Genomic DNA, 14,454 nt, shown 5'->3' with positions numbered 1-14,454 from the left:
CGGTTTTAAACGTACGCGTTAAAATCACATATTAATTCACTTTATTAATAGTAAGATTTGGCGGGGAAAAAACGCGCGCCAGCCAGATATTCATCTCGATGCCCTTGTGTCAAAGGCAGTCAGTGCACAATGCAGGTCTATAATAATAGAAATATTTGTCAACGATTTAGTGGGTCGGTGCTTCTGAATAAAGACACAGAACAGACGCTCAAATTGAAAATTGTGATGTTGAGTTTGTACAGCTCAACCCTACCTTTTGGCAAGGGCTTGTAAGCATGGTATTACTAGTGATGCATTGGTTACTTGATTTTTTTTTTACGAAAAGCGGATATATTTCCAGTGGTATTAGGAGGTCATACTCAAGTGGGTGCCAGTTGGACGACAGGTTAGATCACATTTAAGGGGGCAAAGAAAGGATGTCATAATTTTATAAAGCCCTTGAACTTTTTACAGATTTTTTATTCATTAGCGTCACTTTTTTATCTGACGTTTCATCAGTTATTCCTCAGCTATAGTGAATAGTAATTTTCCTGCCTTTAATTTTTTCACATCCACATTTTATCCAAAAATGCTGTTTTTACACAGATATGAAACTAAATACTTGCTAGAGGGACCAAACTTTACCACCAATTAGTAATCAGAAGTTCAACTCTTCGTTCCACAAAATAGTTCGACAAACGAAACAACGTCTAAAGTTCGGTTACCTTGAAAGCAAATTAACGGAAAGGGACGAGACTTGGCCACTATTAAACCACATTGTTCAGTAAAAATACACCGGTCCAAGTCCAACGTTCAATAGTTACTTTTATAGTACGTGATTGCCTAAAAATAGATATGGTGTCCAAAATAGCAACAATTGGAAGATAAAAGTACAATAGTTTGAAAAAAAGTTCGGATTTAACTGTCAGTATACCAGCCAGAAAAGGTGATTAAGTCGCCTGCGGGTCATCCTTGAAAACTAATAAAGTTTGTCGTATAGCAGTGGCGGGTCTACACGGGGGGGGGGGGGGGGGGGGGGGGGTAGAGGGGGAGGGGAGAGGGGCAGGAGAGGGGTGGTTTAACCCTCTTGGGCCGCAAACACAAATAGGAAAATCGCTCAGAAATACACAGCAAATGCCTGCAGTGCTACCCCCCCCTTCTTGGCAACAGGTCGTTCGATCGTGTGTATGTTGTGGGAACCAAAACCCAAGCTTTGGAAGATACCCTTGCAAATGCCCCTCGCTAGGTATTATAGTGAACTACTTAGATTAATCGATTATGTACTTTGATTGATCAATTATTGCTCTCAAGAGAATATCAGAGGGGTCAACAGTGAACATCAATATTTGCACCGATCCCTCCAAATTAGAACTTTTTTTTTTACCAACGGGAAACATTTTCCAAGATTGTTTTTGTTTTAAGAGGGTTATAAAGTGCATGCCTTTGGCCCTGAAAATCCGGAATTGGTGCACATCTTTGGTTGATGGATTATTGGTAAAAGGTACCAGAGGAGACATTAAGATCGCACGCCCCATCTCTCGAGGCCATAAGCTCCGCCCACCGCTGGTTTGTTTCTCACAGTGCTTATTACCGAGTTTGACCGAGCTATACCTCGGTCACCTGACCAAAAGTCGTGATCGATTGTTTTTCGATTGACAGACATGAAAGGTTTGTCGTGTGCCCCTACCTACTCAGAATCTGGAGAAATAAAAAAGTTTTTTTTCCCCAAAAAATCCCATTGAGTGCCCCTTCCAGAAATTGGGTCCCTATATATAAGTGCCCCCTTTGGATCCTTCTTATAATATGCCACTATTATCTGGGCGGTTACAGCCCAGAGACCGGTGACGACCTATCAGGCGCCCATAGCTCAATCAACGCTTACATTGCACATCGGTATTAATATTATTGTTGCTGACCCGATTGTCCATATTATTTTTTTCATCATTTTACATCCAGTTTGACAAAAGCTTAGGCCTATACTGTATTGCTATGGATATCTTACTAGGCCTACATCACAAACGTTCAGTGTATCAATGTTTTTATTTCATGAAACATTCATCTCTAACCATAGAGCTACATTATATTTAATATAGCTCTATGTCTCTAACACAGTGATGTAAACAAAGCTTACCAGGCTGTTTTGTTACGATAGAACAAAACGTGTTAATTATGACGGTCAGCACAAGCTGCTAAATATAGCTGGAAGCCAACGGCAGATGACAAAATAAAGATAACAATGTTTCATGAATTTATAATGAGTGGTTAAATTTATTCTTAAATACTCAATTTTAACGTAGAAATGTGGAGCTGTAAAAACAAAATTATAAGGTCACGTGACTTCACGCGAATTAGAAAGAGAAATCCAAGTTCATTTTTTTGGGCGTCAAGTCGGTTTCAATGCGTTACCTATTTAAATGTTTTTTTTTAAACCCAGCGTCTGACAAGTCATTATGTAAAATGTTATTAGTCAACTTAAAACACAATATCATCGCAGTATTTTGGAAAGGAAATAATATTTAGGCCAAAAGTGATGCTTTCGGTTCACGTTGATAATAATTTTCTTTTCATAATTCATATTCTTGATAACTTCTCAACGGGACTAGCACAACTCGAAATTCCATGTACGGGCGGCGCAAAGGCGTTGCCTGCACTGCCGGCACGTGACGGGGCGAAAGACCGCCGTCGATATTTCGTTGGGACACTTCATTTTCTGTTGCCTGATGAAGACAGTTTCCTTTGAAGTAGATCGTGACGGCTGTTACATAAGCAAAAATCCCCAGACACAGCAGGGCGATGCCGACGGTCACACCGGGGAAAACTGTCTGGATGCCCGGAGAGGTTCCATCGTTTGTCACGGTGGATGTTTTGGAGTCCCGATGGCTTGGGTAGGCTCTTTGCGACGGGGATGAAATCAGGATGAGGATGGTTCCACAGATGAGCAGCATGGTACCGACGAAACTGAAACTTGCAACGAAGCCGTGGGTAGGATCAGGGGCAGGGGTAGGGGCGGGGGTAGGGGTGTCGGCCAATCTCGTGAGGGGTCCTTGACTCGGAGACGGCAGGTCCTGGGTTACTCCTACTGGAGGTTCCGAGGTTGAATGAGGAATCTTCTTGGCTGTCGATGGTGGGCGGGGGATGTGCCCATGGGGATGGGCGGTTACCATTCCCTCTGGCAGTGTCTCTGAATGGTTCCGTTGCTTTGATGTATCCGGCCGGGTGCTTGCAACATTGAAATCGGGAACTTTTTTTTACGGTAGACCTAGCTTTGGTTGATAAATTCATTCCGGTCCAAAAAGAAAGAAGAAAAAAAAGTGTTAATCCTTTGACAACAAACAAAACACTATAATATGACCTTCAAAATGGTTATGTAGTCGAAGAGATGCTCACCTGTGCTGTTGTTTTCTTGGCCAATTTTGGAGGATAGCATTTTTTCCTCTTTCGAATTATTCGATTCTTTCTCCATCAACGCGCGTCCGAGTAGTCGAGGCCATGGCCTGTCAAAAAAAATTATGCAGACAGCTTCAACAGCGCCCTCAAGCGCCACTGGGTTATCAATCTTAATCGATCCTTTTCGGTGGGTATCGTCAGTATCACACTGGGAGGAAGGTACACTTATCATAATTTATGCTTACGTCACCATTTCGCCACGGATGTCATTTAGCATCACTGGAAACATGAATTATGCAGTACGTATGCACATGGATGTCCCGGATGATGGTAGTAGATGCATACCATAATACATACCTTATTGCGAACACGTGCATCGCATGCACGGCGCTATACTATACTAGCGCGGCCGCGTCGTGGACTGACGCGGCTCCTGAAAACTGTGCAGAAGCCTCGAGTATAAAACAGTTCTCGTTTCATTTATTTAAATTAAACAGCAGTGCAGGGTGAGTTTAAAAAAAAAGAAGCTGAACCAAAACCTCCAAAAATATATTTCATATTTAAAAAAAAATATGTAGCACCAAAATAAGTATAATGACTGGAAAACCTATTTCAGAAACTACTTTTAGATAAAAAAAGAAATTACTGAAATTGCTCAATCCGTTCAAATAATATCACCATTAAAACGCAATGACCCTAGAAACCTGTTTCGTCAAAAAAAAGCAATTTATTGTGCATCATTCTGACTGCTTGGAACAACGAAGAAATTGACACAGAATACTTGTTTCAACAACAAGCTCTAGTCATTAGCAATTCGCAAACAAAATATGTGATTTATAAAATCCACTTTTTTTTTAAAGATGGGCCTTCAAAAGAACTTTGTTGAATATTTTTAACTTTTAAACTGAGGTTCAAGTTATTTCTCAGTGGTGATGTTTCACGAAGTTGCAATCAGGTTAGTTGTTCAATTAAGCACCGGCCGGCCAAGTTAAGTTTTTAGCACTTTTGTTGCAAACGAAAAAGTTGATGAACATTACTGACATTGCTCAGTGTTTTTAAACTACTTTACGGGCACGTACAATTCCAAGTTGTAAGTTTGCATGGACATGGATATCAAAACTGAAAGTTTCGTAAAAAAGGAACGGGAATAATATTGTATCAAGATCCTTTATCTACAAAAATGAATAAACTAGAAAGAAAAAATGCATTGTCGATGTCGTTTTTGTTTTTATGCCGTTCAAATGTAATGTAATTTGATCAGGGCCGGTTACTGTGCTTGCCCGCTGCGTTGTCCTTTTTTTTTAGTATCCTAAGGCAATCTCGTCAGTGTTTTAATAAACAGATCTATTTAACCATAAATTGATACAGCAACAGATTTGCTTTCTGAATGCAATGATTTATTCCTTCCTTTCTTTTCATCTTTGCCCGTAGCTGTACTAATAATGTTTGACTCGCCAAAACGGGCTAGTTCGACCATGGGGGAATAAACCGCCGCTATCTTGAGTTGACGGTCAGCTTTGCTAGGCTATCGTTTGCATACGAGCCAGCGCTTTCATCTGGCGCATGCATGCCTCGGCCGTTGTTGGCACGGATCTGCATAATTCATGTTCTAGCAACGTCATACGACCTGCTCATCGACTTGGTGACGTAGGCATAAATTATGATAAGTGTACCTTCCTCCCAGTGTGATACTGACGCTATAAATTATGATAAGTGTACCTTCCTCCCAGTGTGATACTGACGCTACCGTTTTCGGTGACACAGTGCTCGATAGGTACAGCGAACTGTAAGAGAAATGCTCTAAATTAACACCATTATAAGAAGCTATGGAACCCCCAGACGCATTTTACGTCAAGGCAGAGTACATAGAAACAGTTAAGTTTATTATGGTGGTCATATTTTGTGTCATTTTTAGAAAATTAATTGTCAAATGCAAAGCGTCGAAGCGAGGTAATTCGTGTGCACAATCCAGTCATTGCCGATACCCGGTGATCAATGGTGGCGCAGTGAACCAATTTTTTTATTTTCTATCCTATTCCTAGGCCTACAACTTGAGTTTAATTTCAGATTAATTAATTAAGCGATCATTGGAAAGAATGTAGTATCCACTTCTTTGGTAGTGTATAAAGTCTATGGAGAGTTGAGTGCATTTTTAAAGTATTGGAAAGATTCCCATACCTGGACATCACTTGTCACTCTGTGCACAAACCCTGTGACTCACTTGCATGAGACTGGTCTGACAATTTCTAAGTGTTTTCTCAGTAAATGCTTCTATATTTCCCCTGCTAAATTTGACTTTTTTAGGACATATTATCCCTTTTTGATGGCTGATAGGTCACTGTAGGGAATAGTCCCATAAATGTGACTGAAATACTGGACTACCTCCGTATCTACAGTCACACATCCCACATAATATGGTCTGTGCACGGACAGTCCGTTGCTAGGGGAGCCGAAAATCAATTTGAAATTGCAATTATTTTGTCACTTTATCCTCACACAATACCGTCTGCAACTGCTTAATAGCAACAGAACTTTAAATTCTGCACCGTCAGAGGTCTAGTTATCTTTAATTTCGAGTTGAATTCGGACGACTTTTGCTGCCATTGTTCACAACAGCGTCATGCTGCATGACGTCATGGGTTGTGATAATCGCACCCTCACTAGCTTGCATCAAATTTTGACAATGTGCATTGGTACGGCTGTTGCCTGTCATTCAGTTTTGGTCAAAAGTGCATGGATGCGGGCGCACTTTTGACCAAAACTGAATGACGGGCAACAGCCGTACCAATGCACAATGTTAAATTTGATGCTTAAAGGGAAAATACATCATTTGCTTTTGCTGTAATTTTCAGAAATGGATGGAATTGGGGGGTTGGAAATATATAGCAAATATAGTTACACAGACTTTTTTGAGGTTTTGGGTTCGAGAATGCTATAAAAACCAGGAAAAACAATACTTTTCCTGTAGTCTGGTTCCCTGACTCCATTTAAGAAGAAACAGAGCAGTTTATGTACATTGGGGAATTGTAAGGTCAGGGAACCAGTCTAGCTGGCTTGTACCTGTCATAGGTGTATAATCGATTGCAAACAAATGTGATGGTCAATTGGGGCCAGTATTTGAAAAAAAGCCAGTTTTTTCCAACGTGGTCGGCCGACCAGCGTTGGAAATTGATACAAAAATACCACTTTTCTTGAAAATGACAGTATACCAGGTGCCATGATTTTTCAGGATGCTTTACACTGTCATTCACTAACAGTCCAGCAAGGTATTTCAAAATAATTTGGTTGTTTTATTTTTTGATGTTTGCAAATGTTGTATTTTCCCTTTAAAACAATCAAACCTAAGTGTTATTGTCTTTGCAACATCTTCACATCATCAAAATATGTAACAACATTCATGACATTATTATTTAACTGTGTTTTATTCCAGGCATCAGGGAACAAAGTCAGCCGGCAGTCGGTCCTGTGCGGCAGTCAAAACATAGTACTCAATGGCAAGGTGATTCTTTCTTGCACAGAGATGTTGGGTGCTATTGCTTGATTGTGCTGTGCTATCGGTCGATTGCGCTGCCATCAGTCAATAGCCTTTTCTTTTTTATTCAAGGCTCTAGAGGATTACTTTGAAAAAGGAAGTAGTCTCAGATTTCCGAGAGGACCAACCAATCGCACAAATTTGGGTCCACTTTTTTCCCTGTCCCTGTTACATCTGACATCTGTGATTGTATAATTCTGATGCACTCCTTAATGCAGTCGTCCTCCAAGAGTGATTATGAATAGCAAACTACCTACCCAACAAATAATAAACATCAGATGAAGTCACTCTTTATGATACTTGAATTGGTAAATTACAAAGTACCAAGGTAACTGTAGTTGGTGTCATTGCTATAGTTAGGTCAAACAGTTACAGTGGTACCATCTGTTCACAAGTACCCCCTCACCGGCAAAGGAAGTACAGTTGGGGGTGACCGACCGACGCCATCTTGCCTGACTGCAATTCATTTGCCGCGAAGAGCGGCCACTGCGTGTAACTAGTACACATCCCTGGTGTACGTGCGTCACACACAAGGAACGGTGCGCGTCTTCCAGCGAAATGTCCCGCCCATGCGACGTAGTTGTTTAGGTGAAAGGGCGCCCTCTTTTGGTAGCGCACGGAGCTCATAGGGGCGAAACCTCATACTTTCTTCCAAAGTCTTGATACTGAATGAGAACATTCTGCCAATTTTGTTTTACATATGTATGACGATCATGACAAACTATCCACAGCTTTCCCTCCCTGGCCACCTTCCCTCAAATGTCAAATGAAAACAAAGGACCAAATGTATAACATTGAGTTGTTTAATTTCAATGTAGTCCATCATCCATTCCGACTGCATCATCAGAGGTGACCTGGCCAACGTCCGAATTGGCCGGAGCTGTGTCATAGGTCAAAGGACAGTCATCCGTCCACCCTTCAAGAAGTTCAGTAAAGGGTAAGCAATAAATCAAACCTGTGTTTGAGATTTTGTTTCTAGTACACTTAGATTTTGAAAAATAAAAATAAATAAAACTGCTGCAAACTGCTCGCTGACTGGATTTAAGGCAAAACAAATTTGAGAGCCTTACGTTCTAATCCCAGCAGAAACTTTGTCAAGGGCCAAAATTTGTATTTAAATAAAACTCCCTAGGCGTTTTTGTTTTCAAGGAACCTTTCCTATAAAATCCACCAAAATCCACCTGTATCAGAATTCAATTGTACACTCTTTCTACGTTTGAAGAGCAGTATATTGATTGTGGAAGTTCCAGTGGCTAGGCCGTACCTTCCTCAATCCTCCAAAATCCTCCCAACCCACCCGATGATCTGAAAAAAAGTAGGTTTAGCTTTAGTTGAACTGTTTATCTCAACATGTTATATTTCAAATGTTTCGGCACACACATACTGAAATTTGTATCCTTGTGGAGACATTTCTTTGTTCTTGTGTACTAAAGTTTTCGAATTTCAAAGTACAGTTTCAAAATGCTCTTATTTTAACCAGAATTAATTTCCTTGGCTGAAATTCGGACTTAATATCCCTTGTCTAAAACTCGACCATTTGCGACAGATCAACATACCTTGGAAATTCCTAGTTTTTGAGTAAAATCAATAATCTATTTCGTGAAAACCTTGTGGAGACATATTCATCTATAGAAATTGCCCTGTGGAGATGTATACAATCTTTTGTTCCCTATTGTGTGCATGTCTCCAGAGGGCACGGTGTATCAGATCACTAATCAGGTTAACCCAAATTCTCTCTGATCCATCAGAATACGTCAGGAGGATTTGACGTAAAACCAGTATGATACTGTTATAGTTAGGTATGATAAGGAATAACATTTTTTTGTGTGATTATATTTTTCAGTGTGGCATTCTTTCCTCTACACATCGGAGACCATGTGTTTATTGAAGAAGACTGCATTGTTAATGCAGGACAAGTGGGTTCCTATGTACACATTGGAAAAAATTGTGTCATAGTAAGTATACTTTTATTTCACAATGCCTACCTGCTTAATGTCATGTAAGATCATTTGCAATTACCCGAAAAAGTACCTACCGATTTAATGACAGAAAGCTTACTCAAAGTGGACTGGTATCAAATACCCTGTGGAATGTTCCGCCTGACATGGTATCATTTGGGAGAAAAATAAACATTGAAGGTGGTTTCAAAATAGAAACTGTTCTGTAGCGATTGAATAAAGTAAGTGATGATCTCCTTATCGTGTCCACACACAGGCTAAACATGGTTCATCCAAAGCTGAACGCATTGCTTAGCACTATCATTGTATATTGTACAGTCTTCAGCTGTGCACGGTTGCTCCAGTTGAGGGCAGCTTAGCAATAGTTTCATAGTCTGTGGTTCAGTACCACATTCACATGTTACATCTTTGCTCTAAGACTTAAAATGAATTTCTGATTATGCAACAATTTCCGGTTCTGGATTTAAAGTTCACTTGCCATGAGTTTCTTCTCTAAACTAATCTCACAGAATTGGAGTCTTTTGAGACGTTTGGTGGCAGCAAAAATGCCGGCCCTTTTCTATCGTTTGTCGTCATGTTGAACATGAGTACATTAGCTTAAACATGACGTAAACAGTTGTAAAGGACAGTTGTGTTTGTTGCAGCAAAGCGTCTCAAAAGTCTCCCATTGGATATTTGGATTGAAATAGATCAGAGTAATCACTTCAGGAGATTACCAGGGCTTGAATTGAACGACGGCCACGACGGCCAGTGCCGTCGTTGCCTTCTTACTGGCCGAGGTGCCCCACAAAAAATCCCTGTCTTCACGGCCAGTTTTGCCTTGCCCCATAATTACCTTGGCCGCCGTGCCCTTTTTGCAAAAACATGCGTCAGCCTATTAAAACCACTACAATCCTTGATTCCAGTTGTTTTTCCACAAATTGACAATGTATTTCGATGCCATGCCAGCCCAATCAGTTGTCTTAATATCTCGCTGAATCAATCACACGCGCGCAGTACGGCCGGCCGTGGCCGTCCCGCCATACGCCGTCGATTCCCACTGTACGATGTACATGTACACACACGTACGTTCTGTATGTACGTACACTGACAACTGAATCTCCAGTTCCTGTATGTGCCGATACTTCAAGTAGCGACACCCCCGCCGCAAAAATATATGTCAGTATTCGTACACACACATACCAGCAGGAGTACGTACGGCAGATCTTAGGTGCAGTCAACCGCCTTTCTTTTTCCCAGTGCTTAGCGCTTGCATGCGCGGTACAGAACGCATTGATGTTCGTGTACGAGGCAAACGAGCTTGGGGCCGGGCATAGTCAGAACACGCGTGCACATGGCGTTCCGAATTCCGATTGTCAAAAGCGGACATTGTAAATGGCGATCGTGTATTAATTATGGGCCTGATTCCCGTAAGAGAACAAAATCAACTTTTAATCCACTTTAAGAGCATGCAGGTAGGTTATAGATAGAGGGAAGGGTTTCGAATTTTGAGGGGAATTTGGAGGGAAAACGACAACGAAAAAACGCAACACGAAAATAGAGATGGCGATCGCATGTCACCAACCATAAAACTGCTTTAAAAAACGTAATTTCTATCCCCAAAAGGTGTTCAAAATTACAAAACAGGTGCAATATAAGCTTAGAGAAGTCTGCTTTAGGTTGAAAAGGTACTTTTTTGAATGATAAAAACACCTTTGGCTCAAATTTGATCGAAACTAAAGGGGGGCCCTAAACTACATGATCGCTAATATAAATGCGCATTTCTTTTAGCCGGCCTCTGTGCCCCTTCTGCAGATATTAGTTTGGCCTTGGTGCCCTCCCGACTGGCCGTGGTGCCCTCTATAATTTTGCTCCATTCAAGGCCAAAGTGGCCTTGCCCTAAAAATTCCCAAATTCAAGGCCTGGATTACAGGTGGAAAATAGAATCGTTGAGTAAAAAAAAGAAACAACGGAAACTAACAATCTTTTTTTGTCTTTTACAGGGTAGGAAGTGTGTACTGAAGGACTGTTGTGCCGTAGCTGATAATACTTACTTGCCTCCGGAGACCGTGGTTCCTCCATTCACACTGGTCTCAGGAAAACCAGGTTGGTTATGGTATCTACTCCAGTACTCTAGAGGGTGGTATTTGTTGTTACTAGAGCCAATGTAACACACTGAATGCCTGTATATGGACTCATGCATGAACATAGAGGGCGCTTTATGACCACTTTCAAAGTGGGGAGGATACACCACATGTGCATAGTGTTTTTGCACCTGGTACGCACCGCTTAGGCCAAAAAAAAAAAAAGTTCTGCTTCTGATTACATGCCTTTCAAAAATAGGGTCGGTCGGTCAGAAATTTTTTTTTTTGCCAATTTCTTTTATGCAGATTGAATGGGGTATTCAATTATATGCGAAGTTTTAGCCTGAACTATTTCTATTGCACTACGAAAGCTATACACGAAATGGCAACAAAGTGAGTAAAACCTACCTTTAATTATTGTCAACTGAATATATTTACGTTCGATAATTTCAAAAAATAATGGAAAATTCAGGCTGTTCGCACCATATGCACAACGCTAGTCAGGACGCGGGGAGCTGGCCAAAACTCCGAGGTGTGTGATGCGTGCGTGTGTGACAAGCGGCCCACCATGGGCCGACAGACCTGTTTTTACGGTCAACAATTTCGGGAAACACGCGGCATGTATCACTCCAAATACGAGTAGTGCGATCTCAAAATGAACTCTTGAACACAGAAAATACATACACAGACAAGCTAGATCAATTCTGTAAATTAACTTGCAAAAATGTTCTTTCTCCATCAGTGTTTTCTTGGCATTTTTACGATGTCGAATCCGACCAGTTGACAGTGGCCTGCACTGTACTGATAGCGCGCTATCGGTCACATAGCTAGCTATGGACTGGTTACCGCATTTTCATTATGTCTTCTAAATTGGCCCCTGCGCGGCGTGGCGGGAACCAGTCGTCGCCAATTGATTATAGTCACCGTGCGTGACATTGAATTGCAAAGTAGTTATATCGCGAAGCGAATTTGTAATAACGGAGGTTTCTTTTGAAAAAAGCGAATGTAAGTAAGAAAACAAATAAATACAAGCATTTTGGATGCAAAAGGGTTGTTGAGAGGTATTTTGTGAAGACAGAAAAGACAGATTTTATTTGTATTTGTTCAATTTTTTTTTTTTTTTTGTTTTTTTTGAATTGCCGATAAATTTTTTAGGGTCGCAGCCTAAAAATAGGGTTGGTCGGGTAACCGGAAGCAGATCTATTCTTTTTTTTGGCCTTATTTTGTTCTGTATTTGCACCAAGTCACAGCGTCTTCGCATGAACGTCAAGAATTGTTGGCAGTGCGTTCGATATTCCCACGCACTTGTTGAACAAAGAAATTGACTGGAGCAGGGTTTGAACCTGCGACCTCCAGATTGCCCTTCTCATGCTCTACCAAATGACCTATCCAGCGTTACGTTGGTGGTTCCCCAATGTGTCAATGTCTTTGTTCAACTCAAGGGGCGCTAGTAAGAAGCCTTAAGCCCGTTATGCCATGTAGCCAGGGATCACGCCCAAAGTCATGGTGCTAGCAACATTAGCAATGCTGCAAACCTGGGAAATAGCAAAACATGTATCTATTATACAAATATTGAATGCTTCGAGTGGTGTAGTAAAACTAGCCTCCCGAGGTGATCCATGGACATTCTATTTTCCCGAGGCGAAGCCGAGGGAAAATAGAATGCTCCATGGATCACCCAGGGAGGCTAGTTGTACTTCACCACGAGATAAAGCATTCAATATTTGTTTTATAACACTTCACCCACAGATTCTGCTTGATTTTAATATATTAAATTATTTAAATCTGAACACAGTTGAAATAAACTTCAATTTCAATACAAAATTGGTGGAAAATGTATTTCTCTCTTCCAAACTACCCCTTCGCGAAATGTTTGAACCCAGATCTGTGGCGCGCTCTCTTTGGAACAAAACGCGCTACGCGCAACGCGCAACAGGCACTCCGGCATGCATTTGCACACAAATACCGCGCCGTGGAAATAGTACTTTGGTTGCTAATGGTATAGTACTTTGGTTGCTACAGGTATAGTACTTTTGGCCGTGCACAGAAAGATAGCAAAAATAGTAAGTATCACGTGACTCGCTCTCGGCCAATCAAGACACAGAAATTGTGGGTGAGGTGTTATAAATGCCAATATAGAATGGCTGATATTCTGGCAAACATTATTTTTTTGTCTTCCTTTCCTCAATATTTCCCATTCCCTCTGTCCCAGGTGTGATTGCCGGTGAGCTACCAGAGTGCACCCAAGACCTGATGGTGGACTTCACACGGGGGTACTACTCTCATTTCCTTTCGGTCCAAGAAGTCAAATGAAAAATGATAATCCTTATCTGCTGTACATTAAAGGGGGCCATGCAATAGACGTTTTAAATGGAATTCTTGAAATGCACTTATGTGCACAATTTACTTTTGTGTTAAACGGGCTTGCAACTTTTCCTTGGATCCGCAGATTTCCTCCTTTTTTACTTCTCATGAATGCCATTACAAATTGAAAAACACTGTACAAAGTCTTATGTGGTTTGGAGTTTCCTTGTTTTTTTCTCTATAAATTCCCAGTTGCACGCCTGGTTAAAGGTATATACATTTGCAAACATTAAAAAACAAAACTACCAAATTATTATGAAATACCTTACTTGACTGTGAGTGGGTAATAGTCTCAAGCTCCTGTGAAATTATGGCACCTGGTGTGCTGTCATTTCCAAGAAAAGTGGAATTTTTGTATCAATTTCCAGCTATGGTTGGCCAACCATCCTTGGAAAAAAAACTTTTTTTTTTCAAATACAGCCCCAATTTCACCAAATGTTGTTAGTCTATATTTTGTTCGCAATCGGTTACACATCCTTGAAGGAGTGCAAGCCAGCTAGTCTGGTTCCCTGACCTGACAGTTCCCTAACGTCAAAAAATTACTGCGTTTTTTTTTTAAAAATAGGGTTAGGGGACCAGACTACAAAAAGAGCATTTCTGTCTTGTTTTTTTTCCAGCATCTATGAACACAAAACTTGAAACTGGTCAGTTTGTCAATATTTTCCATATAATACTAACCCCCAAATCAGTCCATTTCTGAAAATCACAGCAAAAGCAAATGTTGTATATTACCTTTAAAGGGAATGTACATCATTGGCTTTTGCTTTAATTTTCAGAAATGAACTATTTGAGGGGTTAGTATGATACTCAAATTATTGTTACACTGACATGTTTGAAGTTTTGTTTTCGAAAATGCTGGAAAAACCAAGAAAAACAAGAATGTTCAAGTAGTCTTGTTCCCTGACTCCACTGAAGATGAGATGGATCAATTTACAGATGCCGGAAAAGTGTACAGTATTAGGGAACCAGTCTAGCTGGCCTGCACCCATTCATGAACATGAAACCAATAGCAAACAAAATTTGGACTGAAGAAAATGGTAAATTTGGAGCAGTGGTGATAATAATACACTGTCATTCACCAGCATCCTAGTAAGGTGTTTCGTAAAAACTTGGTCGTTTTATTTTTTGACGTTTGCAAATGTTGTATTTTTCTTTTAAGTCCTTGAATAAA

General features: G+C 40.7%; 2 protein-coding genes across 3 annotated transcripts; one reads left to right on the top strand and one right to left on the bottom strand.

Moving 5' to 3' along the window:
* Positions 1–2,223: 2,223 nt before the first annotated feature.
* On the bottom strand, positions 2,224–3,455 carry LOC119738609. Of its 2 annotated transcripts, none has more exons than XM_038213515.1 (2): positions 3,367–3,455; positions 2,224–3,242 (listed from the first exon to the last, which is right to left on the bottom strand). In XM_038213515.1, exon 2 carries the CDS (start codon positions 3,141–3,143, stop codon positions 2,544–2,546), a length of 600 nt encoding a protein of 199 aa, XP_038069443.1. In that variant the 5' UTR covers positions 3,144–3,242; positions 3,367–3,455; the 3' UTR covers positions 2,224–2,543. The 2 variants fall into 2 exon arrangements, with proteins under 2 accessions (XP_038069443.1, XP_038069444.1); XM_038213516.1 differs by having other exon boundaries at positions 2,224–3,238; positions 3,367–3,441.
* Positions 3,456–5,118: 1,663 nt separating this feature from the next.
* Positions 5,119–13,416, top strand: LOC119738538 (dynactin subunit 5-like). The gene is made up of 6 exons (XM_038213443.1): positions 5,119–5,240; positions 6,797–6,865; positions 7,717–7,835; positions 8,742–8,853; positions 10,839–10,941; positions 13,132–13,416. Exons 1-6 carry the CDS (start codon positions 5,193–5,195, stop codon positions 13,230–13,232), a joined length of 552 nt encoding a protein of 183 aa, XP_038069371.1. The 5' UTR covers positions 5,119–5,192; the 3' UTR covers positions 13,233–13,416.
* The last annotated feature ends 1,038 nt before the right edge of the window (positions 13,417–14,454 follow it).

Source organism: Patiria miniata, unplaced genomic scaffold (genome assembly GCF_015706575.1).
Source record: "Patiria miniata isolate m_02_andy unplaced genomic scaffold, ASM1570657v1 HiC_scaffold_3, whole genome shotgun sequence".
NCBI classification, from domain to species: domain Eukaryota; kingdom Metazoa; phylum Echinodermata; class Asteroidea; order Valvatida; family Asterinidae; genus Patiria; species Patiria miniata.
The sequence above is the reverse complement of the archived record's forward strand: the minus strand, read 5'-3'. Positions and strand labels throughout refer to the sequence as shown.

Excerpts from the sequence above, each read along its gene's own strand:
- LOC119738609 (XM_038213515.1), bottom strand. The coding sequence starts at position 3,143 with ATGGTAACCGCCCATCCCCATGGGCACATCCCCCGCCCACCATCGACA.
- LOC119738538 (XM_038213443.1), top strand. The coding sequence starts at position 5,193 with ATGGAACCCCCAGACGCATTTTACGTCAAGGCAGAGTACATAGAAACA. Across the intron at positions 8,854-10,838 it reads TTGGAAAAAATTGTGTCATA|GGTAGGAAGTGTGTACTGAA; the intron begins GTAAGTATACTT and ends TGTCTTTTACAG. Across the intron at positions 10,942-13,131 it reads ACTGGTCTCAGGAAAACCAG|GTGTGATTGCCGGTGAGCTA; the intron begins GTTGGTTATGGT and ends CCTCTGTCCCAG.